Raw genomic sequence first — 26749 nt, forward strand, 5'->3', positions numbered from 1 at the left:
GTAATACTTTCGCAGGCCGCACAGCTCCAGCCCACCGGCGTCGCATCGAACCAGTGCCGTTCTCGGCCTGCACGGATCGCTCTCTGCAGAAAATGAGTCCTCTTCGCATGCCGGGCCGCGGCGTTTGTGGCGCAAGACCGGCTGGACGGACGGCTCGACCGCCTGGGCCGGACGGACTTCAAACGAGTCCGGTCGTCTGTGGGGCGCTCTCGCCAACAAGCCGCCCAGGTGTGCCGAGATTCTCAACATGCTGGGATTCTGTTGATACTCGAGGCCGTGTTCTGTTTGAGAAATGTAGAAAGTGAACAGGCCTCACGCGTCACGGTTCACTTCCACATGCAAGCAATGCCAAGCAAACAGGCATAACGCATCACACATTGCTCTCGTACATGCAAACAAGTTCAATTAAACAGGTGTCCCGTATCACGGTCAGGCATGATTTTTATATGTTAACGATTTTAAGCTAGCGCGCATCATACGTCAAGCCACTGACCACATTCTCACACTCGGCCATGATGAGCCCTATGATGACCGGTATGATCTGGTCGATCTTCTGTGCCCGTCGATCCTTCTTCTAATCTACTTCTCGATCTTCGTGTGCATGTCGACGAATGCTTAGTGTTAGCTGCGAGGCCGACGCTGAACTGCCTATGGAGACTGCTATGTCTGGCGTCGGTATTTTTGTTGCAAAGATCTACAAGCGTACATGCTCAAAACTGCTTTATATCATTTTTCTCGCTTATTTTTTGCTGACCGAATGTTTTACATTTCCAGGCAAACATAGATGAGCGATGCCAATACAATTTTTTACCCATTTCGATCAACAATATACGATCGCGGGGTCCTCAAAACTGATCTGTAGAACCCATATCAAAATTCTGGCGGAACTTCTCAATTCCATCAGTTTTGAAAGAGGCCAATGAACCATTATGAGAGCAGCGGCGATGTATTACATGCAGTCGCTGAGCGCGTGATTTATTTAGTGTCTTGACTTTAAATTTCGAACAGAATTGATATCTCATTAGCTTCTGGCCTTTGTTCCAGATATAGCAGGAAGAAATGATGATAAATCAAAGAAAACTGTGCCCTTAATTAATAAGTTGGCCATATCCGGCCTTTTCATCGTTTGGGGCTATTTTACCAACAGGTGCCCTTCCTCAACTATGTGTCCCGCCCTTGTAAAGGCTCTGACTGCGTCCCTTACCCTGATCATTACAGATCGCAGCCCCGGTCTCATGGCAGTTTGGCAATTAGACCCCAAGGGTCAGACTGACACGAAGCTGACTGTTCAATGCTGGTGGTCGCTAGCCGAATTAAAGCCGCATTGTTCTAGCGGGTCCCAAATCGGCGCATTATAATTCCTGGCGGGGGAGCCTACGGCCAGCCCTTCAGATCTTTCGGGCTGTCCAATTGGGCCCTTGGCCGTCCGTCCTGAGCGACCCAAAGGGACCGTAGGCCACATACCACCTGTGCGCCCTCCCCCCCCCCCCCCCCCCTCCCGCCACGAGCGACCGCGCTTGCATGCCATTCGCGCAATCACGCCGCAGCAGACGCTCTCAAACCCCGCCGCACGCTCTGTAGGCACTTCATTCTTGCTACAGTATTCATTGATGCTCATAGATGGCAGCACCAGTCCGGCAGTAAAATGGCGCCATCTATGCAATTGGCTAAAGCCACAGGTCGCCGCTTAGCTTAGCGCTGCGCAGCCGCCGAAGCAGAAGACATCAGTTGGTCGGTGGCGTCGCGCGGGAGGGGAGTGCGCGTGCATCCGAATGGGTCGATGAAGCGTGAGTAATGCAAGATGCTCAGAGTGCGTGAATATGCGATTGCTGGCAGTGGCGGCTCTGTGTGTCGTGGCGCATGGCACCTTGGCGAACGATGATGAACAAGAAAAGGGTGAGTTGCGAAAATCATTTCTTTGGCAACTTCTTTGCACTGAGTAGACATATTTGTACGAAACTTGGTCGTAAAAGACCGTGGTTTGCCTTTTCGTACGTCTACCAATCGTGCGCCTCAAACACTGACCGTAGTGAATCGTCCAGTTGAATGTCGTTAACTTTTCGGTTTTCTCACTTCCCAAGTCATGCGTCAGCAACTGTGAGCCCATTTTGATGTGTCGCACCATTCATCCTGTCTTGCCGCTGCACTGTGAAGAACAAGCTTCCGGCCCACGGCGGTCACAACTAATCACATATACTTTCCATGTAGGTCGGTAACCGTAATTTGGTATGCGGCGACGATTCAGTGTGATAGTGCTAATCGATCTAACCTGTCCATCAGATGTTTTTGTGGTGTGTTCGGGCCGCTAACGGGCGCCAGCGGCTTGTACGAACACCGTGTTTACGCCCATTGTTATTTCTTAAAAGCCCGTTTTTGCTTGGCTGTTGTGCGAAAACGGCATACTGCAGCAATACAACGTGGAAAAAAATTACCGAAAGTGGGCCGGAACCGGCAACCGCACAGCCAGGCGTAGGCAGACCCGGCGTGGAGGAGGGGGGGGGGGGGGGGGCTGTGCGCCTCCTTGATAGCCGCCGCAGGCCCCGCTGCACCAGTGCCGCATGAGCCTCCGTGAGCGGTGCGCGTCCGTCCCGGTCCGGGTTCCCAGGACACGTGGGAACATGCCGCCGCCGCTCCCAGACCTGAGGCGGCAGACGGCCGGCGACAGCATGCTGGTCTCGGGGTGCAGCTGTACCGCACGGCACGCGGACGTGCCTGGGGCCACGCACCCACCTTAACTGCTGTTGGACCTGGGGCGCGTCTAGGTCCAGCTGGACCCAGGGCGGCCCGCACAATCCTGAGGAACCCAACTAAGGACCGTTTGTGTACTGGGGTGGGGGTTAACGAATACCGTACGATGCGCAACATCAACGTACAACGTGCAGACGTCCGGCGTGCAAAGTTCAACGTAAAACGTACAATGTGCTCCGGAAGTTGTGCTGTGGCTCCTCAACAATGGCTGCGGTTTTGGGGCGGGCCATCGAGAAGCGCCCTCTTAGGTCCATCAGCGGTGCCCCGCCTCAACACCGGTTTCCGTCCTGAAGTCGCAGCGTGCAAGGCAGTGGGCGTGGCGGTCATTGACCCGGTGACCTGCCCGCAGACATCGAGGCCATCGTGCAGTGCAGCACTGACCCGGTGAGCATCCGCTGCGCCTCCTTCTACCAGATGGCCACCATCCACGAGGCGTGGTTCTACGAGACGGGCCACTTTTGCCAGGAGCCGCCGCCGCCGCCACCGCCGACACCGTCCGCCTCGGTCACGGCCGTGCCTCGCTACTCGGTGCTGAGCAGCTTCAACCGCAGGTCAGTGGCCGGATCACGTTCCGAGGTCAGGTCACCAGGCCTCCGCGGAACCTGGTTACTCACCGGACCAGACGTCAGGTCGCTGAGCTGGGGCGAGGTCTCCGTGTGGTGCAGGCGGTCCCGCCCACTGCATCGAGCATTACACACCATATGGTCCTCGCCTCGACCGCCAACTGCCCATCAGCTGTCGGCCGACCCACCGCGCCGCATAATTGCCGGCTTGGTGGGCGCGTCTGCGCTTCAGACCGGACTCGGCCACAAGCTCCGTGTGGGCTGCTTCCGGCGGGCCCGCGCGCAGCCCGGGGGCCAGGCCGTGTGCGGTACGGTGCGAGGGCGGCCCCGTGAACCGCGCTCACGAGTTTGGACGCTCGAGTAGACGGACGGGGAGGGGTCGGGCGGCGGCGGCCGCCGCCCGGCTGGCGGTTTGTGCTTCTGAGCCGCGCGGCCAGGAGCGAGCCGTTCAGTGCAGAGCAGTCAGGGGCGAGCCGTTCAGGGCAGAGCGGTCAGGAGCGAGCCGTTCAGGGCAGAGCGATCAGGAGCGAGCCGTCCAGGGCAGAGCGGTCAGGAGCGAGCCGTCCAGGGCAGAGCGGTCAGGAGCGAGCCGTTCAGGGCAGGGCGGTCAGGAGCGAGCCGTCCAGGGCAGAGCGGTCAGGAGCGAGCCATTCAGGGCAGAGCAGTCAGGAGCGAGCCGTCCAGGGCAGAGCGGTCTGGAGCGAGCCGTTCAGGGCAGAGCGGTCACGCTGCCTCTCGGAACCGTGATGACGTGAGCTGAACCGGGGCCGTGGGGTTAGCAAACCGAACCGGCAGGCGTCCCGCCCAGCTACGGTCACCGCCAGCGGCAGGCTCACCACGGCCCTGGTTCGTATTCTGTCTCATCTTCGTCGGCCGCCATCCGCACTTCGGCAGCGCGCGGTGTTCGGCAATATATGGCCTCAGTTATTAGCAGGGGTTACGGGCACGGACTGAACATGCGTCAGCCTGCCGCCCGCCAGCAGCGGCAGCCTCCTCCGATGACGACCGCGGCCGATCACGTCACTGAGAGAACCCGGACGAACCCCCTCGACCGGTCATCAGCGGCTCGTGGCGCAGACTTACGCGTCAGCTGGTTCCCCAGCTGCAAAAGCGCGTTAGTTGCGTTGCTGTTTGGCAGTGTGTTTAGAAGCGCCTTTGCTTCCGTTCAGCCCCTTAAGCTCTAATACCGGTGTTTGGCATGTTTGGTGCTCAACGTATTTGCATTGTCGAGGGAGATTGGGTTTGGCGCTATTTATTGCTGCGTGTTGCAGTTTAGACGCATTAACCGTCTTTGGCGAGTTCAGGAATCATCGGCCTCGGAGGCTGGGAACAGTACAGATCTGCTTCACCATACGGTGCATCACTCTTCGTCAGTTGACGCATCTACGTCACGGAGTCAATGCGGCTGAGTCAGTGGGTGCCATTTATCTCGTTTGTCACTTTATTTCGATAAACCGCTCGGCGTGCTGATATCCTATCTCACCATTCATCTCTGAATAATCCGCGAGCTAATGAGACGGTGTTGGTTTCCCGAGCCGTAATCCCGGTCATTTGCCGGCACATTGGGCTGGGTTCGGCGGCGGCCGCCTACTGCGGCCGGGTGTGACGTCAGTGGAGCGCGTCCCGCGTCAGACCGCGGCTCCGGCCGGCGGCGGCCGGGCGTGACCGGCGGGGTCGCGGCTGCCGCCCGGCCCGCTGGTCACGCTGCGACGCCGCGGTCGCCGCGCGGGGGGTGCTGGTGGCAGCGAGCCGTTGCCGGTGCGATCCTGGGCGTGCGGCGTGCAGGCGTTCGCCACCGCCGCTCGTCAGCACACAGCTTTAGTGACGGGTGTCCCTCTCACGAAGCCAGTGGTACTGCATGCTGGCGGTGGCAAATGGCCTCGCGGGTTATTGCTGATATCTGCTGTTGGTGTCTGCTCCATGTTTCGCCGTTTTTTTACCGGGGGGGGGGGGGGGGGGGAGGGGGGAATAACCCACCTACTACTCTATCCGCTGCACAGGCCAACAAACGTAAATAATGCCATCCTCCGCTGCCCATAGCGCGCCGTCCTCAGTATTTATGACCTGGCCTGACTGCACGTCCACGACCCAGCGAGGCGCCGCTGACTGGAGCCCGTTATTTTGCCAAGATGTGCGAACTCGCTCACCCCTCATTAAAGACATCTTGACACGCGCGATGGCGTAACTAATGACTATACGGGTTGTCGAGAACGACGTCAACAACGCAGCTCTGTTGGCGACTCGATGCTTCGGCAGTCTTCCAGGATTTTATTCTTGAGGTGAGCCGACATTGGACAAACACTGCTTTGATGTACTGGCCTGGCCTCAAAGGGAAGAAGGTTCACAAATTCAATTGTTCGCCAATAAGTCACGTGACTCAGCACTACCCTGATCCAGAAGTCACGTGACCCCGCCAGTTCTCACTGTGACACTGCCGTACCCCCATCCAGTGATCGTGTGACCCTGGCTGACCTTCACCAAGTGCCCCAAAATTGCACTTTTTACAGATACCAGGAAAACGTGGCAAACGAAAGGAAAAAAGGTATATTTACATCGAATCGTGACAGTGTCGCATGACGGTTAATTGGTGACCGCTGCGATCTATCAGAATAAGGTCCGAGAGCTCATCGGAATATGTGGAGACCGCGTGCATAAGGTGTCAGTCCCCTCACCCCCACCCTCTCCCGGTACACGGCCCACTTTCTGCCCGTCCTGGCCCTAGTTCAGGTGTGCCATCCACGGTGCTCTCCCCCATGCCGTCCCCCCCCCATGCCGTCCCCGATGCTGTCCCCGGTGCCGTCCCCCATGCCATCCCCGGTGCCATCCCCGGTGCCATCCCCTGTGCCGTCCCCGGTGCCGTCCCCGGTAACGTCCCCCATGCCGTCCCCGATGCCGTCCCCCATGCCATCCCCGGTGCCGTCCCCTGTGCCGTCCCCGGTGCCGTCCCCGGTAACGTCCCCGGTGCCGTTCCCTGTGCCGTCCCCGGTGCCGTCCCCGGTGCCGTCCCCGGTGCCGTCCCCCATGCCGTCCCCGATGCCGTCCCCCATGCCATCCCCGGCGCCGTCCCCGGTGCCGTCCCTTCTGCCGTCCCCGGTGACGTCCCCGGTGCCGTTCCCTGTGCCGTTCCCGGTGCCGTCCCCGGTGCCGTCCTCGATGCCGTCCCCGGTGCCGTCCCCGTCCCGTCCCTGGTAACGTCCCGGTGTCGTCCCCGGTGCCGTCCCCGTCCCGTCCCCGGTGCCGTCCCCGTCCCGTGCCTGGTAACGTCCCCGGTGCCGTCCCTCATGCCCTCCCCGGTGCCGTCCCTCATGCCGTCCCCGGTGCCGCCACCCGGTGCTCACGTGGCCCGGCCCAGACACGCCACCCGGTCGATAGCGTCCAGCCGTCTGGCCCCGAGACGGGGACGAAACGGAGATGGACGAGGCCGGCGGTGCGACCTTGCCCACCTCCGTCCCCCCGGCCCGAGAATCACTGATCGAGCGGCTCCCCTCACCTCTAGTTGGGCGGCTCCCCCCTCCTCTGGTCAGACGGCTCCTCTCACTTCTGGTTGGGTGGCTCCCCTCACCTTTGGTTGGGTGGCTGCTCTCACCTCTGGTTGGGTGGCTCCCCTCACCTCTGGTTGGGTGGCTCCCCTCACCTTTGATTGGGGGGCTCCCCTCACCTCTGGTTGGGGGGCTTCCTTGACCTCTGGTTGGGCGGCTCCCCCTCCTCTGGTCAGGCGGCTCCTCTCACTTCTGGTTGGGTAGCTCCCTTCACCTCTGGTTGGGCGGCTCCTCTCACCTCTGGTTGGGCGGCTCCTCTCACCTCTGACCGGGCGACTCCCGTCGCCTTTGACCAGGCGGGACGCCGCACAGCTGTGTCATCTGGACGAGAGGTGGGTGTGGCCTGAGAGGCTGGCATGGCTTACGAGGCGGCTCTGGCCGGCGGAGTGGGTCTGGCCCGAGAGGCGGGTCTGGGCTGGGAAGCAGGTGTGGCCTGAGAATCGGATCTGGCCTGGGATGCGTGTATGGCCTGAGAGGCTGGTCTGGCCTGGGAGCGGACCCGGTTTGCGGGTATGCCCGGCCGGCTGCCGCCCACCTCATCTCGCCATCTGGCCATGAAACGGCCGCCGGACGGATCGATGCGGGCCCGGTCGGCACGGGTTCGGGCGGGGTCGGCAGGGTCGACTGGGCGCCTGCACCGGCTGACGGTCGAGATCTGCACCCAGACCTCCCACGAGCGGTATCCTCAGGCCCTGAAGGTGAGTTTTGCTGCCGCGCCGTGCGATAACATTAAGATCAAATTTGGGATCGTTTTTAAAGTTCATTAAAATTCAGTGATCACAAGGACGTCAGCAGGCTTCTTATTTTGACTCATTGAAGGTGGGTGTGAACATTGACCTAGAATGACCTCGATCAGCCATGTGCCTGAAGAACACAGCCCTAGTGTATTTCTTGGCGCTGGTTTTAAATTCAAATACTAAGATAATGTCGCAGGTTTTTAAGCCATTTTTACCTGTAGAAGTCAGACAAGGTCACTGACCTGATATGACCCCGATGGACCTTTTGCTTGGAAAATGTATCTAGGTTAGCTAGGTTTTGTGTAACGACCTGTTGTGGTCTACGTAACGACCCTTCGTGGTTTTCGTAACGACCTGTTGTGGTCTGCTTAACGAGCCGTCGTGGTCTGCGTATCGACGTCTCGTGATCTACGTAACGACCATTCGCGGTCTGCGTGACGACCCGCCGTGTTCCACGTAACGACCATTTGTGGTCTGCGTAACGACCCGTCGTGGTCTGCGTAACAACCCGTGGTAATCTGCGCAACGACCCCTCGTGGTCTGCGTGGCGACCATTCATGGTCTGCGTAACGGCCCATCATGGTCTGCGTAACGACCCGCCGTGGTCTACGTAACGACCCGCCATGGTCTGCGTAACTACCCGTCATGGTCTGCGTAACGACCCGCCCTAGTCTGTGTAACGACCCGCCATGGTCTTCGTTACGAACCGTCGTGGTTGCGTAACGACCCGCCATGTTCTGCGTGACGACCCGCCGTGGTCTACGTAACGACCCGCCGTGGTCTGCGTAACGACCCGCCGTGGTCTGCGTAACGACCCACCGTGGTCTGCGTAACGACCCGTCGTGGTCTACGTAACGACCCGCCATGGTTTGCGTAACGACCCGTCATTGTCTGCATAACGGGCCGCGAGCTGCGAATTGGTTTTCTTTTTGCATATATCACATATGTATGCGATGCATCCCCTCCAAAACACCCGCTTTTGATGTGTTGAGCAGACGCTTCATAACTTCTGCCGAATTACTGGCGCGCCATTCGGCCGCCGTTTTATTATCAGCTGTGAATAGCGCGCGCTCCCCCGTCCTGCCGCCTTGTGAACGGCTGCAGCTCCCGGGGCCGCTGTGGCTGGAGGCCTGCTCGCCCCAGGAGGACAGTAATGATGGCTGTCCAGCCGGGGAGCCGTCACTAAGCGTCGCTCTCCCCCACCAGCGGTGGAGGTGAGGAGGGGCCCGGCCCGCCTCGACGACCACGCGTTCCTACGGGCGCCCTCTAATGGAGCGAGGCGCCAGGCAGGCGGCCCTGATTAACGCGACCGGTGACGTCCACGGGGACCTCCGAGAGGGAGCGAGCGGCGTACGGCGCCAGCGTCGCACGCGACATTAAAACCCCAGACGCGTAACGAGAACGGGGGCGGAGATGGCATGCGTGGCACTTCGGCGCGGCTGGTCGATGCGACATGCCTCGAGACGGAGGGGCGTAGCGGCGGTCGAGGAGGGAAGGACACTAGGATGTCGTGGTAGCGGCTCCTATGGCAACGACCGCTCGACCGTCTGGAGGCTGAGCACGCGCTGTACACAGGAACTTCCGAACGACGTTTGCGCCAACGGGGCGGAGAGAACAGGCACGTCGCTTTTACACGCAGCGTGTTTTTGTCGCTTGCACCGGACCGGCTGAGCATGGTTCCGTGATCTATCTGGATTTTGGATTTGACCTGGGTTTGTCGGAGGGTTGTGTCGCGTGAAAGTGTTCCCATGTGAGGTTACAGCATTACAATGAACTTCTTTCGGGGCTGGGCAAGTCTTCACGTTAACTGATCACAACTGTTGTAGGTTCAGGGGCCCTTCTACCCACACTGTGGACAGGTCTGTGTCGTTCGATCGAAGCGTACCGCCTGAAATTTTCAACAAAAATTTACAGAAGTTTTATAAGATATGCTGCCATATTTTCCAGCTTCCGCATCGAGCTAGTTGGCTTAGGCAGGAGTTTGCTGCATTATTGCAACATCACCACAGTGCCGCATCCACGCTCGATGAACAGCAAGCGTGACCAAAGCTTAGAACATCCAACGTACGGGAACGGTGAGGCACACAGGCGGAGGCCCGCTGGATCCCACCTCGCAGCATGGCAGCTGGATGAAACACAGAACGGAACAGCACACTGTGACAGGACGGAGAGCGGCAACAGCACTGGCAAACGCGTGGGTTCAGTGTGCAGACGATCACACGCTCTGGGGCGTAAACCATGGGTCCGGCCGTCTTCGAGCGGTCCGAGGATTAGTGTTGTGGTCCCGAGTACAAATAGAGGTGAAGCCAACTGCGCGGCGCAGGGTAATGTACCGGCTACAAGCCTTAGGCAATCTCAGCATTGATAAAACAGTAGTATTGGCCTTATTCCTCGGAGAAAAACCAGGAGAATGGAGATATAGTTGGGTCTGATGCTACTGTCTTATCTATGCGAATAATGTTTCTCGCTAATGCACTGAGCAACTTACGTAATCTGAGCACTGCTGAGCCCGGGGAAGCGCAAGGAGTAGACCGGAAAGCGATCATTGTCACGCGCCTTGAAACTGACCTTGGATACAACGCACAGTGACCTAAACAGAGAGTGATCGGGCCATGTGCGTAGTGCATAGCGATACAGGTCAGTTTATCGCCATCTGTGTCCATGCAAAGTATTTGCGCTTGTTGCGAATTTTCAGTAACCGAAGAAGTGAACTGTTTCGAATTCCTACATTTCCTTGCTTTAAGTCGTTGGGCGATGCCACGCAGAAAGGCAGACAATTTTTAAGCACCGTCTTTTAAAGCTTATTCGTCGACGCCCGATCACCAGAGCGCCTACGTCCGCCAAACACATGCAAGAGGGATGTTCCAATCCACTGCTAATGCCAATTGCATGGGTGTCGGTTGCGGGCTCTGTTCGTTTGCGCCTTGATACCATCTGCATGATGATGACGTCTCACGTCCGCTACCACCCCGCTCGTCCTTCGCCGCCAAGTACAGCACGGCGCAGCTTCGGTCACGGCTAGTCGGCTCTGCATCGATGCGACTTACTAGGTAATCATTATAACACGTTATGAGATATTCTGTGCTAATCCATCCAACCCATCCCTTCTACAGCCTCGTGCATGTAGACCTGTGTAGCTCACCAATGCGCACACCGCTGTACGAGCCGTGTTCCAGAGCGATACATTTTAGGACTGGCACCAGAGAACTAATGGAGTGGACAGCCGGCCAAACTTGGGATTCACGTGACAGCGACTAGTCCAGGAGGTTCCGTGTCCGTCACGCTTCAGCGACTGTGGTGACTGGCTGGCTGGCTGGCTGGCTGGCTGGCTGGCTGGCTGGCTGGCTGGCTGGCTGGCTGGCTGGCTGGCTGGCTGGCTGGCTGGCTGACTGGCTGGCTGGCTGGCTGGCTGGCTGGCTGCGGCGACGTCACGCTGAATACCCTGTAAGACGTTTTAAATGGCCTCGCTAGGCTTCCTCTCGGCCGTCTTCAGTGGCGCCACAGCAGGCGCAGTGCCCTTCCGCCCGAGTTTCACTGACATTGAGAGGCTTCCCATGCCGTCGTTACGAGGCCGAGCCGAGACCGGCCCGCTGGAGGAGCCTGCTGGGTGACGCCGCACCCCTTCAGTGCGGCCTCCAGCAGCAGCGGCGCTCAGTCTTCGCCGGCTGATGGCCTCGCCCGCGTTCGAACCGCCCGACCGAGTGGTGGCGAGCGAAGTCAGGGAAAAGACGCCACTAATCGTGTGATCTGTGCGATAGTTTTGCCACCTGGCAGATCCTGTGGTGTATTCTGGGAGTCAGAATCAATAAACGAATGGAACGAGGAGCCGATCGGACACTGTTGGGCCGTGTTGCCGTTGGCAGCTTTCAGTTTTTTGACGTGGAACCAGTCGCCTCCGGCCATAATCTGCTCACGTGCGTCTGATGATGGCGGCAGGTGCCTGGCGCAGGTTGTCTGACTCCCTCTCGGCGGTCGCTCGGCGCGTGAGGGACGAGATCGCTCGGCACCCGGCCATTTGGACCTGCCGCTGCTGCGCCGTATTGATTGAATCCGGCGTCCGGGGCGATCTGTTTGATGCGGAGATGCGTTCAGTTGGACAGCCCCCCCCCCCCCGATGATCGCGGCTGGGGAGCTGCCAGATGCGCCAGCGGTCCGACCGTAGCAGAGGGCGGCTACCAGAGGGACCTCGACCGCGCTAACGCATCGGCCGGCTGCCAGATGGGCTTCAGCTGCGCCGACGCACCGGCCGGCTGCCAGAGGGATCTCGGCCGCGCCGACGCGCCGGCCGCCGGGCTACGACACTGGAATCTGGGCACGGCCGTCCGGCGTCGTGAATTTACCCGCGTCTTTGTGTATGCACACTGTCAGCTGTCTGAACGGAGATCTCAGTAGACCGAGGCTGTTCCTAGATCGGGATCTGGGCAGGGCGGAACACCATATGCCGGAGCCGGGAATGCGCCGTGCTCCAGTTGCGACTGCTGTCTCTGGAAGGGGGTTCGCCGACTTTTGCCGCCGGGAGGGGTGGCCGGTACGCGGTCGATCTGCCACGTCGCTCCGGCGCCGGGACCCCGGGCTTCCGCGTCCGCTGGCACAAATATCTGCCCGGCGATCGATGTCACCTGGACAGGGGGATGACGGGGCGCCGCTCGCTAATGAGGCTGCGCGGCTTCAGCTCCGGCTCTGGCTCCGGCTCCGGCTCCGGCTCCGGCTCCGGCTCCGGCTCCGGCTCCGGCCCCGGCTCCGGCCCCGGCTCCCCTTTACGGCGGATCAGACCAGTCAACAGCGGCCTGTTGTCGCCTCAGCAGCCGCCGATCTGCAGTTATTAATGTCACTTGTCGCCATTCGGATACAGCATTGTGCGTACCGCTGTCGCTACCGTCCCGCTGCCTGCACGCCGGACGGCATGTTATCAGTCGCCCGCCGCCAGCGTATTCCGCAACAGTTGTTAATAACATTGTTTTATTGTCAATCGCACATTCCTCGAGTTGGGGGAACCAGCTGGGCTCATGCCATTCCTCCGTGCACGAGCTGGTTGGTTCATATCTGCATGGACTTGCGATTTGGTGCATTGGTTCGCAGTGGGAAGAAAAGTGATGGGAAGCCTGGCGCACACGTGACCTTTCCGCAATCGTTTCGTAACACAGGGCAATCTGGGTGACTTTGATTGAAGACTCTGGACTTAGCAAAACTTTGGCATGACAAGGTATGGAAATTGTTTCGGATTTTGGGCAATTTCTCTTACAACCGGGAAAATCATTTTCTTTGATTTATTTCCAGCAGCCCAAGTCTCCGTGGCTGCCAGGGTCCATACGCTAATTAACACAGCAAACAGCGACAGCTCCGTGGGATAGTAGCGGAGACAATGACGCACAAATCACTTTGACGTCAACATCGTGTGCGTAATGAAGTACGCGGATATCGCCAACATCGTATGCATAGATAAAGTGCGTACACATGCATCCGCCAGATGGAAGGAGGGTGTGTAGGTTAACATATGCATATGTCAAGGCATTAACTCAGCATTTGGCATGCCCAGCAAATTGACTTTTTCACCGCAGCGTATGAACAATCATCGAATTTAAGTAGGCCGTGTACGTAAATTCACCATACAGTGTAGCGGTAAATAGCCGTGCTTAAACATTGAAGCATACAGTGGTTCAAGAAAGAACGTTGGCCCAGCGAGTCACATTTGAGGCCTCGAAACATTCTTGTTTTTTCGCAGGTCTGTTGGGCATTAAGTGAACTTTCCACCGCCATGCCTCCGGATATAATCGGGCTCGTCCTTCTTCAATTTCTCCAATCGGCAAAACGAGATAGTGTCTGCCCTCCACCCGCCAGTGCTGCGAACAATGCCCATCTCTATAGTGATGGTTAATCAGCTGTCAGGTCGAGATTAACGACATCGACGCTGCGGACGGTGTCGCTGGCGTATATCGTCCTGTTTGTCGCCGCGGCAGGGTTGACACATGTGTTGCCCGCGGTTGGTGCGGCGGGCGGGCCGCAGGTGCTGCTTGGGCCCCCCGCCGCCGAAGTGACGGGGGGGCTGTTTTCAAGTGCACGCGTGGGGTGCTTCGACCCAGATGTGCAAGGTCGCGGATGCCTCATTTCCTTGGCGAGCTGCCAAATCGATACCGCCAGCGGGGGATGCCCTGTTGGCACCTGGGGCTTCCGTTATCCAAGGCCGGTCAGTTCGATGGTGTTGACGCCGGGGCGGCTGGGAGACGGTCAGATCTCGCAGCCGACGGCTGCGGCGACGGGCTCTGACTCCCTGTCGGGCGTCCGCCCGGACTGGCCGGTACAGCTGACCGGTACAGCTCGCGGTACAGCTCGCGCTGCGCACCGCGAGCTGGCTCGGTGCCACTGATGGGGCCGTCCAGTCAGCTGGGACGGATCCCGAGCCGCCCCGCTCCGGCGTCATCCCTATATCGGCCAGCCAGCCTCCGGCAGATCTGGGTCAATCGAACCTAGAGCGTATCGATCTCATTAGGGGTGCGTCCAGATCAGCGGCGCCCGCTCTCGGCCTCGCCCCGTCAGCGAGACACGTTCTCGCGCTGCAAACCCCCCTCCCCATCCCCTCCAGCGCCCCGACGCGCTGCCGCCTCCGCCGCTGCCATCGCCGCCAGGAAAATTGCGTTTTCCCTCGGGCTGTTGTCGCGTCGTCGTGCTTATGCAGATTGCCCGGGGAATCGACCGCAGCCAACTCCCGCTGGCTGGGAGTTCATTTTTTGTCGCAGCTGAGTAACAAATATGGGGTATTCTAAATCCGGTTTACAGTTGTGTTATTCGAGTTGACGAAAGAAGATGAAGGCGACGAAACGCTGATAAAGCGACTTGTCAATACTGCGGCGCCGTCGGCACGTGCCGGCCTTGGTACGTGTGTAAAACGCGCCCAGTGGTTGGGACCCGTTGGTGTAGTGTGCAGTCTGTTTGGGATAAGCAGCGTTTGGCAGTGTAATGCAAACCGGGGCGGGGTCCCCCAGCGTCACTTAACAAGCTTTTAGGTGCTGAGCAGTAAATGCGATGTCGAATCGCTCTAGTGCCATGTTAAAGCGTCGTTGCTTTCAGCTGGCTTCTCAAACTCGGGAGCTCCTACTAATCCGTTGAAAAGCACGCTGAGGATTGCCTTTAAAGCAGCGCCGCCAGGGCATTAAGCGTAATGCCGCGTACGCATGACGTCACGTGTCATCAGTGGGCCAGCAGCGTTAGCCGGTGTCACCAGCGGACCAGCGTTGACTGGTGTCACCAGTAGGCGAGCGTCGGCCGATGTCACAGTGGGCCAGCGTCGGCCGGTGTCACCAGCGGACCAGCGTTTACTGGTGTCACCAGTAGGCCAGCGTCGGCCGATGCCACAGCGGGCCAGCGTCGGCCGATGTCACAGTGGGCCAGCGTCGGTCGGTGTCACCAGCGGACCAGTGTTGACTGGTGTCACCAGTAGGCCAGCGTCGGCTGATGTCACAGCGGGCCAGCGTTGACTGGTGTCACCAATAGGCCAGCGTCGGCCGATGTCACAGTGGGCCAGCGTCGGTCGGTGTCACCAGCGGACCAGTGTTGACTGGTGTCACTGATAGGCCAGCGTCGGCTGATGTCACAGCGGACCAGCGTTGACTGGTGTCACCAATAGGCCAGCGTCGGCCGATGTCACAGCGGGCCAGCGTCGGCCGATGTCACCAGTAGGCCAGCGTCGGCCGATGTCACAGTGGGCCAGCGTAGGCCGGTGTCACCAGTGGGCCAGCGTCGGCCGGTGTCATCAGTCTCGCGCCGCCGCTCGGGGCCGCCCCGGGCGGCTTCCGGCGCCGGTGGCTGTCGCACATTGTCCTCCCGCAGGCGAGGCGCATCGGACGCCCGCGCCTTTGTTCATGTCAGTCTGATTGCGGTGGTCATGCCTGCGCGCTGCCACTGCGGTCGAAATTCGCAGGACGACAGTCTCCTTGCTCCGTCCGTTTTTGTCGCGACGGCTGCGGTCTGGCGCAGACAATAACGATCTCACGCATCGTGGGCACCACCCACCGAGGCATGACACCACTTCCAAAACCGATCATCAGCGAGCGTGGCAAATGGCAATTAATCTCAGCTCGGTCGCACGCCAGCCAACAGGCTTTTCAGGCACGTGATGCTCATGGCTATGAGCTTCTGAGAGTATTTCTGTATTTTGGGATTTTGTTATGGTATCAATGACCCTGCTCTTGTGTGACGGACTTCGGGGTCAGTAACGGCTCCAGTGCGGCGCTGGGGTGGCGCAGCGTGGCCGGAGGCTTGGGGCGTGGTGCGGCGGCGGCGCGGGGTCCCCTGACCGAGGACGTGCTGCGGCGGCGGCGCGGGGTCCCCTGACCGAGGACGTGGTGCGGCGGCGGCGCGGGGTCCCCTGACCGAGGACGTGCTGCGGCGGCGGCGCGGGGTCCCCTGACCGAGGACGTGGTGCGGCGGCGGCGCGGAGTTCCCTGGCCCGGGACGTGGGCGTCGGCGGTCTTGGGTCTCCTGGCCCGGGACGTGGTGCGGCGGCGGTCTTGGGTCTCCCAGCCGGGGACGTGCTGCGGCGGCGGCGCGGGGTCCCCTGACCGAGGACGTGCTGCGGCGGCGGTCTTGGGTCTCCCCTGACCGAGGACGTGGTGCGGCGGCGGCGCTGGGTCCCCTGACCGAGGACGTGCTGCGGCGGCGGCGCGGAGTTCCCTGGCCCGGGACGTGGTGCGGCGGCGGTCTTGGGCCTCCCAGCCGGGGACGTGCTGCGGCGGCGGCGCGGGGCCCCCTGGCCGAGGACGTGGTGCGGCGGCGGTGCGGGGTCCCCTGACCGAGGACGTGGTGCGGCGGCGGCGCTGGGTCCCCTGACCGAGGACGTGCTGCGGCGGCGGTGTTGGGTCTTCTGACCGGAATTGACTCACTGGGAGCCGGATTGATATCGTTATGAACCCCGTTGGCAGGCTGCGGGAACCGTTGATAGCTTTTTGATGCCGATGAAAGACAGATGGAAGCTTTCTTTTGTAATTAGTGGTTATTTTCGGCAGGGAACTTTTGGAAAGCGAATGCAAAGTCCTGCAATGTTCTCTGGTGTTAATGCGCTTATGTCACAGTATGACTATTTAATACAACATTGCCTCTTCGCGTTGTGATGATGTGTGTGATGATCTTCCGGCACACGTTTAGCCCTCGAGCAGGGTATCCATTGCCTGGCGCACTGTTGCATGAACACCTGTTGATCCGAACGCACTCACTCTCCAGTAGACAACAAAATAAGGCGACAGTGATCATGCATTGTAGATGCACGACACGCGACCTGTGATGGACTGGCATGTGAGGTGACCTAGCCGTCTCTGGCGCTCGGCCCAGCCTGCTCGACCCGCGACCGGGCGCGCACCCGGCTCACTCCGTTGTGGCACGCCCGGCTATAGCCAGGGGCGACCTTATACTGATGACCAGCGCGTGTGTGACCGTGTGACGGCTGTGGGCAAGGCTGGCAGGCCTGCCGGCACAGCAGGGTCCGCTGTGCAACTCGTTAGGACCAGCACACGCTTGCCAGGTTTGAAATATTCAGGTGGGAAGTTGCTATAAACATGTTTGTGCAGTGCTGTAATTGATACGCTCGACGTGACTTTTGTTCTTTTGGTGTCTGAATTCGTACTCGGCTGCTGGCTCAGTTTAAGCTTAAAAGCATTCACACTCATGCGTCATCCATGCTAGTGGAAAATGAACCTTATTGACCATGTTTGCGTCGTGCCATAAATGCTTTGCGCCGTATTTGCACGCCCTGTGCGAATCGCCAGTACTGTGTTGACAAGATACTTGTTGCGCTTTGAGAGGAAGGCCGGTAGGGGAACGCGATCACTCCACTTATCGTCCAATGCTGCGCGGCTCAACTGGGACCATCAGGCGCCCATGAAATGCGCCCTCCCGCTCCATGTCAGCCCTTCTGGCCAAATCCTGCCTTCCTCCCCATCATCAATATTTAGCTGGCGGGCGGAAACAGCGCTGCCGCGTCCCGGCCGGCCCGCCGCCGGCTGCAGCCCATCCGGCCCCCCTCCCTGGCGGCGACGCCGAGCCAGGGGGACGCCGCAGCACCTGTCGGCCGGGGCTGCGGATCACGAGCCTTCCGTCCCCTCGGCCCCCCTCCCGCACGCCCGGCGCAGGGACCGACCCCCGAAATCGGACGCGACAATAACGGGAATTAGCGGGGTCGGCGCTATATGTGGAGAGAGCCCGCCGGGAGCAATTGGGCTGACGGCGGGGGGCCGTCGGCGGAGGAAATTGCCCGCGATATGCTTCCGTGTATTTATATTGTCCCCGTGTGAACGCCGCGGATGCATTGTGTTATTAGATGATCCCGCTGTTGTCGCCGTTTGGCAGCGGGGGCTGGCCCTCTGATTGACACTGTTTGTACCGCCGGCTCCGGTCCGTCCCGTTATCGCAGGCAGATGTGGGCATACAAAGCTCTCATGTCTGAAGAGCCATGCCGCTGAACGTCTAGCCTGTGGGTGTATGTGGGCAGAGTGTCTGCACTCTTCCATTGCCATCCGGACTGCGGAAACCTGCTGGACGCGAGGAGGTGTGTGGGAATGTGGACGTCCAGGCGTTGAATGAGTCCACTCCACCGGCAAGCAGGGCGTACATAAGCTTGCGAGGTGGCGTCTCTGGTGGGAGCGTTGGTACGGGCTGGCCGGCCGGACGCGCCCTACCGCCGTCTGCTGTGGCCTGTAAGCCCACCGGCCGTGCCGTCCGCTCGCACGTCAGTGTGTCGGAGAGCGGGCATCCCCGCCGCCCTCGGGCTCAGGTGGCTGCGGCGTATCTGACGCGTCGTGACCGGCTGAGTCACTCATCATTAACCCGCCACCGCGCGCGGCCGCCCCGGCATCCCCTCCCCTGGCCTCTCGCCAGCTGGATCGCCTGATGTACGCACCGGCCATTAGCGCACGGCCGAAAGTGCCACGCCTTTGATCGCCGTCTCCCCGTCCGGCGGATCTAATCGGCCTGGTGCTGCAGCGCAACAACAGCCCGACAGAGCCAGGTCCCGGGTGGCTGAGGTCAGACGCTGGCGGGGCGGAACGCCGCTAGCCGCCGCTCGGGACAGCGGCGCCCGGCCGCGCAACCCAACTGGAAAAATGCGTTCGTTGATCGCGGTTTTGTTCGCCGTCCCGTCTGGCGCTGTAGAGCGGGGGACGCCGGCCGCTAGGGGAGTGCTTTCAGGTTGAGAGGCTAGGTCCGGGCTGCCCGTGACGACGTGGCCTTTATTTGGGGGCGCTGATGCTTCACTTCCGGTCGGCTGCATTCGCGCACATCAGATCTCGGGCCAGCGCACCATTTTTTGCGGTCTCAGTTCGCATCCACCACAATGCCTGATGATCTCAGTCCTGGAGTCTCAGTGCGAGCTTCGACCCGGCCAGTTGCACGCCATTCTGGACCTTCCTAAGTCGACCGCACTTCACCTGCTCTCGTCCCAGTGTGCTTTACTCCGTCTGTGCCGGTGTGATCAACTGCGCCTACTCCCACCCCGGCGTACTCCACTCCGTCTGCCCCCATCTCCGCCGGCCCCCATCCCGTTGTGCCCAGTCCATTTCGCCCGTTCTCGTCCAGATTTAACAGGGCGCAAATAATCATTGCGGAGGACGCGCTCTGAAAACCCAATAACTAACGAACTTCCGTCCCAGTGTGCCCCACTCGGCCGGTTCCCGTCCCAGTGTGCCCCACTCGGCCGGTTCCCGTCCCAGTGTGCTCCACTCGGCCGGCTCCCGTCCCAGTGTGCTCCACTCGGCCGGCTCCCGTCCCAGTGTGCTCCACTCGGCCGGCTCCCGGCCCAGTGTGCTCCACTCGGCCGGCTCCCGTCCCAGTGTGCCCCACTCGGCCGGCTCCCGTCCCAGTGTGCCCCACTCGGCCGGCTCCCGTCCCAGTGTGCTCCACTCGGCCGGCTCCCGTCCCAGTGTGCTCCACTCGGCCGGCTCCCGTCCCAGTGTGCCCCACTCGGCCGGCTCCCGTCCCAGTGTGCTCCGCTCGGCCCGCTCCCGTCCCGACGTGCCCCACTCCGCCTGTGGGACGCCCCTGCGCAGCCGGTCGATCTCGCGCGTCGCCAGCGCCGGCCGGAGGCGGCATTGTGCAGCGGCTGCTCCATCCGGCTTCAATGCGGCTGCTGTCGGGCCGGCCTGTCGCCGCTCCAGCGGCGTGCCACGACGGCCCGCTCCGATATCGGCTTTCGCCGCTGGGAGGGGAAGGTGGATCGGCGGGTGGTCCGACCCGGCGGGGGCGAGGGTAACGAGGCGGCGGTGTGTCGAGCACAGGTGTGTGCTCGGGGTGCGTCCCGAGGGGGGAGTGGACTGGGGTGTGTCGACGGCCGCCGGCTGGCTCTCGCGCTGAGCGTTGACAGAGACCGCCACTGCCTGCCCTCCCCGCCGCGCCCGTAGACGGAGACCGCCCGTGACTGTCCCGCCTCTCTTTGCGCACCCGCACCAGCGACCTCCTCTGCCTGTCCCGCCCTCTTCGCGCGCCCGGTTACAACTCTGAACGAATCCGCACGCCTTTGTCTCGTCGAATTCTGGAGGATCAAAAAGTTTTGAAGCGGGGCTCCATTTCACTAGCCGGCTTATTTGCCTTCATCTCAGCCGGCGGCGGAAACTCAGAAGTCGTTACGACCGGCGATTGAGAGGCACGCGGAGCCGATTCAGCCGGTGACAGCGGCAGTTTTTGTCGCTCGCCGCTGCGGCCCGGCGGCGGGCCGTGCTGCGCCGCGCGGTCGCGGTTTCGGCCGGTGATGCGCTGTCGCGTCAGCAACGCTGGCGGGAGCGGCGCGGCCCGACCATGGCAGCTCGGTGACCCACAAACACGGCGGAAGCGGGCCCGCCCGCGGCCGCCGCCGCTCTATTCCGGGCCGGTTGCGGTGAAGCCCGGTCAGCACGCCTATCCCGCCGGCTGAGTGAGAAGTCAGGGTTGTTTCAGAGCGGCGGTAAACAGATAAATCATTGGTGAGCGCCGCTGCTGTCAACGCGGCTGCCGCGCGCTGCCGCGGGGCGGCGGAGGCGCAGACGGAGTCGCGGCAGGTCCGCTGGCCCCAGAAGACGGTCTACGGGTCCGCCGGGCGTCGTATGTTCTCGTGAAGGCACCCGACGGACCCGCCGTCGTGAAGTTACGATCACATGAACGGCCTCCAAACGGTCTTACTGGGCGATGTGATAAATGTACATCGCCGCAGGTCAAGGGACGTAGCGAGCCTCTAGTACACACGTTGCCGATACAGTCACCGGAGGGAGGATGGTGGGAGCGTGGTTGCCCAATGGATAGCAACATCGCCTCTCACATGGGGGTGAGCTTAAATCACCTTTTGCGTCATGGTCCCTGGGCGCTAACATGCTGAAGTTGCTGGGGCTCCAGTAAAGGGTGCGTGGCAGCGTGCGTTGAGCCCCTTAAAAGGAAGACGGCACGGCTTTCTCGGGACTTGCGCGTCTGGCACACTCGCATCCGTGCAGCCGCGCATCAGGAGAAGGGGCGTCAAGGGAGGGGGAGTCAGGAGAAAAAGCGTCAGGAGAGGGGGCATCAGGAGAAGAGGCGTCAGGAGAGGGGGCGTCGGGAGAGGGGGCGTCGGGAGAGAGGGATTCAGGAGAGGGAGCGCCAGGAGAGGGGACATCAGGAAATGGACGTCGGGAGAGCAGGCGTCGGGAGAGGGAGAGTCAGGAGGGGGAGCGTCGGGAGAGCGGGCTTCAGGAGAGGGGCCGTCAGGAGAGAAAGCGTCATGAGAGGGAGCGTTAGGAGGGGAAGCGTCAGGAAAGGGAGCGTCAGGAGAGGGGACATCAGGAGAGGAGACGTCGGAGGAGAGAAGGGAGGAGGAGTCAGGAGAAAGAGCGTCAGGAGAGGGGGCATCGGGAGAGGAAGCGTCGGAGGAGAGGAGGCGTCAGGAGAAGGGGCGTCGGGAGAGCGGGCGTCGGAAGAGAGCGAGTCAGGAGAGGGAGCGTCAGGAGGGGGGACATCAGGAGAGGAGACGTCGAAGGAGAGGAGGCGTCAGGAGAGAGGGGCGTCGGGAGAGCGGGCGTCGGGAGAGAGGGAGTCAGGAGATGGAGCGTCAGGAGAGGGACGTCGGGAGAGTAGGCGTCTGGAGAGGGAGAATCAGGAGGGGGAGCGTCGGGAGAGCCTGCTTTAGGAGACGGGACGTCAGGAGAGAAAGCGTCAGGAAAGGGAGCGTCAGGAGAGGGAGCGTCAGGTGAGGGAGCGTCAGGAGAGGGGACGTCGGGAGAGTGACCGCTGACAGCCGCTCAAGCCGCTGGCCGGTGGCTCTCAGTTCTCTTCAGGCCAGTGTTTGATATTGAAGCGGCGCCAAACCGGACCGCGTGCCGCTCTGATTCCAGGGCTCTGAGGGGCGTCGTGATCCGGTGCGTGTTGCCCTGATCCGGTGCGTGTTGCCCTGATCCGGTGCGTGTTGCCCTGATCCGGTGCGTGTTGCCCTGATCCGGTGCGTGTTGCCCTGATCCGGCGCGTGTTGCCCTGATCCGGTGCGTGTTGCCCTGATCCGGTGCGTGTTGCCCTGATCCGGTGCGTGTTGCCCTGATCCGGCGCGTGTTGCCCTGATCCGGCGCGTGTTGCCCTGATCCGGTGCTTGTTGCCCTGATCCGGTGCGTGTTACCCTGATCCGGTGTGTGTCACGCTGATCCGGCGCGTGTCACACTGATCCGGTACGTCTTACCCTGGTCCGGTGCATGTTTCCCTGACCCGGCGCGTGTCACACTGATCCGGTACGTCTTACCCTGATCCGGTGCGTGTTACCCTGATCCGGCGCGTGTCACACTGATCCGGTGCGTATTACTCTGATCCGGTGTGTGTTACCTCGATCCGGCACACGTTACCCTGATCCGGTGCGTGTTACCCTGATTCGGTGCGTGTGACGCTGACCCCCGGACGGCGCCTGACCCCGGCTCCGGGCGGCGTGAGCTGGCGGCCGGTGTGCGATGTCCTGTTGATGGGTGGCGAGCGGTGCAGCTGGGCCTGCTGCCCGGCGGCCGCGGTCCGGCCGGCCAAACCAAACACCCGGCCGGCGGGCGACCGTCAGGGCCGCGGCGCGCCCTTGACTCGGCTGCCAACTGGGCCTGCTCAGCCTGCGGCGACCCCGCGGCGCCAGGCTCCTGCAGTTTTTACCCTCGGCTTCGGGTTTCCTGTCCTCCTCTCCGGTGTCTTTCGGTGTTGACTGTCTCCCTTTTTTGCCTTTTCTTTTGTGTGGCACGCGACGACATAACCCGCCTCTTTCGCCCTGTCACCAATGAATGGGATTTTTTCCCCCGGAAGCTCAGCAGCACTTACGTCTATCATGCTCAAGGAACTTAAAGAGTCTCGTCATGCTAGCAGCTTAGAACTGTTTGCGCACACAGCTTTCCGAATCTGACATTCACTCGACACAAGCAAGTGCCAAATCTTTATGACCACCGAGTCGTGACAGAACAAGACCACCCCGGTACGGACCGACGGCGGCTCTGGTGAAATGTCCGCTGTTAAGTGGTGCCCCTGTATGGAGGCGGTGTTGGCAAGCCCGCTGGCGGCGCGGGCTCCGGCGGTGACCAGCCCCCGCAGCCAACTAGGCCACGCAGGCCTCAGGGTCCCGGCCGACGCCCGGCGCGGGCGGGGAGGGGCGGGCAGAGCACCCGCGAGGCCGTCTGATCCGCACGCATGGCTCAGCGCACGAATGGTTCTCGGTGATGGCAAACACGCGTGGTCCTCCAGGGCGAACACGTCTATTGTTTGGCTGTGGTGTACCTGTCTCGCACGCACCACATTGGCGAGCTTGTTGATTGAATGTCGTGCCGGACATCGTTCAGCCGGCGCCAGCACGCGATGCACGTGACGTCAGCGGAGGGGGAAGGCAGGCGTCACGCGGCCCAGTCCGCCCGGCGCCGCTGACGCCGCGGCCGCCTGACGGACCTTGACGAGCCGACGGCGCCGCTGTTGCCGTGGGCCGGCGCTGGCTCGAAGCTGGGATATACAGGCCTGCGACCCGCCGATGTGCGCTCATCCGTCTCCCGGTTCCCCGAGGGTGGCGGTGGGAGGAGGAGGAGGGGGGGGGGGGGGGGGAGGGGGCGCCGCAGTGCGGTCGTCCGCGTCGGAGGAGACGGTGCACCGTCGCCTCCGACGCGGGGCGGCGGCACCGCTGGCGTTGGCGCGGTGAGCTCTCCGGCTCCCGTCCCGCTCACCGCGGCGGCCCGGCTCCCGTCCCGCTCGCCGCGGCGGTCCGGCCCCCGTCCCTCTCGCCGCGGCGGTCCGGCCCCCGTCCCTCTCGCCGCGGCGGTCCGGCTCCGTCCCGCTGACCGCGGCGGTGCGGCCCCCGCCGCTCGCCGCTGCGGTGCGGCCCCCGTCCCTCTCGCCGCTGCGGTCCGGCTCCCGTCCCACTCGCCGCGGCGGTCCGGCTCCTGTCCCGCTGACCGCGGCGGTGCGGCCCCCGTCCCCTCTCGCCGCTGCGGTCCGGCCCCCGTCCCTCTCGCCGCGGCGGTCCGGCTCCCTGTCCCTCGCCGCGGCGGGTCGGTCCGTCCCGCTCGCGGCGGTGCGGCCCCCGTCCCTCTCGCCGCTGCGGTCCGGCTCCCGTCCCACTCGCCGCGGCGGTCCGGCTCCGTCCCGCTGACCGCGGCGGTCCGGCCCCCGTCCCCTGCCGCCGGCGGCCCCCGTCCCTCTCCGCCGCTGCGGTCCGGCTCCGTCCCGCTCGCCCGGCGGTCCGGCCCCCGTCCCGCTGCGCGGCGGTCCGGCCCCGTCCCACTCGCCGCGGCGGTCCGGCTCCTGTCCCGCTGACCGCGGCGGTGCGGCCCCCGTCCCGCTCGCCGCTGCGGTGCGGCCCCCGTCCCTCTCGCCGCTGCGGTCCGGCTCCCGTCCCACTCGCCGCGGCGGTCCGGCTCCTGTCCCGCTGACCGCGGCGGTGCGGCCCCCGTCCCGCTCGCCGCTGCGGTGCGGCCCCCGTCCCTCTCGCCGCTGCGGTCCGGCTCCCGTCCCACTCGCCGCGGCGGTCCGGCTCCTGTCCCGCTGACCGCGGCGGTGCGGCCCCCGTCCCGTCGCCGCTGCGGTGCGGCCCCCGTCCCTCTGCCGCTGCGGTCCGCTCCCGTCCCGCTCGCCGCGGCGGTCCGGCTCCTGTCCCGCTGACCGCGGCGGTGCGGCCCCCGTCCCTCTCGCCGCTGCGGTCCGGCTCCCGTCCCGCTCGCCGCGGCGGTCCGGCTCCTGTCCCGCTGACCGCGGCGGTCCGGCCCCCGTCCCTCTCGCCGCTGCGGTCCGGCTCCTGTCCCGCTGACCGCGGCGGTCCGGCCCCCGTCCCTCTCGCCGCTGCGGTCCGGCTCCCGTCCCGCTCGCCGCGGCGGTCCGGCTCCTGTCCCGCTGACCGCGGCGGTGCGGCCCCCGTCCCTCTCGCCGCTGCGGTCCGGCCCCCGTCCCTCTCGCCGCGGCGGTCCGGCTCCTGTCCCGCTGGCCGCGGCGGTCCGGCCCCCGTCCCTCTCGCCGCTGCGGTCCGGCTCCCGTCCCTCTCGCCGCTGCGGTCCGGCTCCCGTCCCCCTCGCCGCTGCGGTCCGGCCCCCGTCCCTCTCGCCGCTGCGGTCCGGCTCCCGTCCCTCTCGCCGCTGCGGTCCGGCTCCCGTCCCCCTCGCCGCTGCGGTCCGGCCCCCGTCCCTCTCGCCGCTGCGGTCCGGCTCCCGTCCCTCTCGCCGCTGCGGTCCGGCTCCCGTCCCACTCGCCGCGGCGGTCCGGCTCCCGTCCCACTCGCCGCGGCGGTGCGGCCCCCGTCCCTCTCGCCGCGGCGGTGCGGCCCCCGTCCCTCTCGCCGCTGCGGTCCGGCTCCCGTCCCACTCGCCGCGGCGGTGCGGCCCCCGTCCCTCTCTCCGCGGCGGTCCGGCTCCCGTCCCTCTCGCCGCTGCGGTCCGGCTCCCGTCCCTCTCGCCGCTGCGGTCCGGCTGCCGTGGCGGTCCTGGTCACGCCTGCCACCTCGTCGCCTCGGCCTCGAGCGCGGCCGTGTGCGGGTGGTGTTGTGTGGACGAGACGGTCTCCATTGATCGGCTCGAGCTGCCGGGCGGCTCGGTGATGCGTGACCAATCTCCAATTGACGGGCCGTCAGAGATCAGACGTCACCAGCGGACGACACTAACCCAGCGCTGAGCAGCCCCGTGTCGGCCCATTCGGTGGCCCTAATGCGGTGTATCACACTGTGAAATGCATGGTCTCGGTTGGCACGTAATCAGGGGTATGCGCCGACCGTGCGTTTCGTATTCCTCGGCAGTTCGCGGCTGTCGACAGCTTGTCACTGTCGAGGAGTCGCGATGCCCTTCCTCGGCGCCGGGTGGACAGAAACTTCTGATCGGTGCAGTTGGGCGTGAACCCTCAGCAAACGTGAACTTGACTTGCTGTTCTTTGTTCGGAGAGGGGAGTGGAGCGGCATGCTGCAGCCGGGCGGTGCCGTCCCCGGAGCCTCACCAGCGCGTGGTGCCCGGCCGCGCTGATGCCGGGTACACTTCCGCCGCAGCAGCGCCTGTGCCGCTCACGCCCGACGGCGCCCGCTCACTCCAGGCATCAGCCGGCCCGCCCTGCCCCCTCCCTCCCCTCCCCGCGCGTCCCCCGCCCGGCGCCGCCACCCTCCCCCGACCACAACTCACGCGCTGCAACAGACGACATCGTCACCCGGCGGCCGGCGGCAAAAACTCGGCCGCTGACGGAGATTCATGCGCGTGCCCTCAAAAGCGCCACAGCCGCGGCCGGTTCGCTCTGTCGGCCGATCATCAGCGCACTCCACTACCATCAACAATTGCAGCAAAAACGCCGCCGGCAAAAAGCGGCCCGTCGCCAGCGGCGGCGCTCGTCGCAGGTCGACGCCGAGGGGAGCCTGGCGCACGTGCTGCGCGCGGGCCCGACAAACAGGGCAGGGACGCCCGGAGAGAGGGCGAGGGGAGCGCCCGAGCGACGATCAATGGCGCGCCCGCGGCCGGCGCGAGGCGCGCGCCCTGCCGCGCCCCGCCAGCGGACCGGCGACCGCGCCGCCGACCGCCGCTTCCGGCTCCAGCGGCCGGGGCGACCGCGACGCCACGCTGTGACAGCGGTGTCCGGCGCCTGGGGCACGTCATCACCTTGCCCTCCTGCCATGCCCTCTGTCCCAGCATGAAGCGAGCCGTCGACACGGTAGTCTTACAAATGAAGCACGTACAATGCCATCTGTAAGTCACATTGCGAGCGTTCGGTATGGGAAAGGGCT

The 26749-nt window shown here is 63.1% G+C and overlaps 1 protein-coding gene across 1 annotated transcript in view; it reads left to right on the forward strand.

The window, feature by feature from the left end:
* Nucleotides 1–1735: 1735 nt before the first annotated feature.
* Nucleotides 1736–26749, forward strand: part of LOC119098319 (CUB and sushi domain-containing protein 3) — a 38415-nt gene continuing 13401 nt past the window's right edge. Inside the window, exons 1-2 of the mRNA XM_037221241.1 lie at nucleotides 1736–1896; nucleotides 3098–3299. Of these exons, the coding sequence (XP_037077136.1) occupies nucleotides 1821–1896; nucleotides 3098–3299 (278 nt within the window). The 5' untranslated portion in view covers nucleotides 1736–1820. The remainder of the gene's footprint in view (nucleotides 1897–3097; nucleotides 3300–26749) is intronic.

This window comes from Pollicipes pollicipes, unplaced genomic scaffold (genome assembly GCF_011947565.3).
Source record: "Pollicipes pollicipes isolate AB1234 unplaced genomic scaffold, Ppol_2.1 Scaffold_4740;HRSCAF=5597_pilon_pilon_pilon, whole genome shotgun sequence".
Taxonomy (NCBI): domain Eukaryota; kingdom Metazoa; phylum Arthropoda; class Thecostraca; order Pollicipedomorpha; family Pollicipedidae; genus Pollicipes; species Pollicipes pollicipes.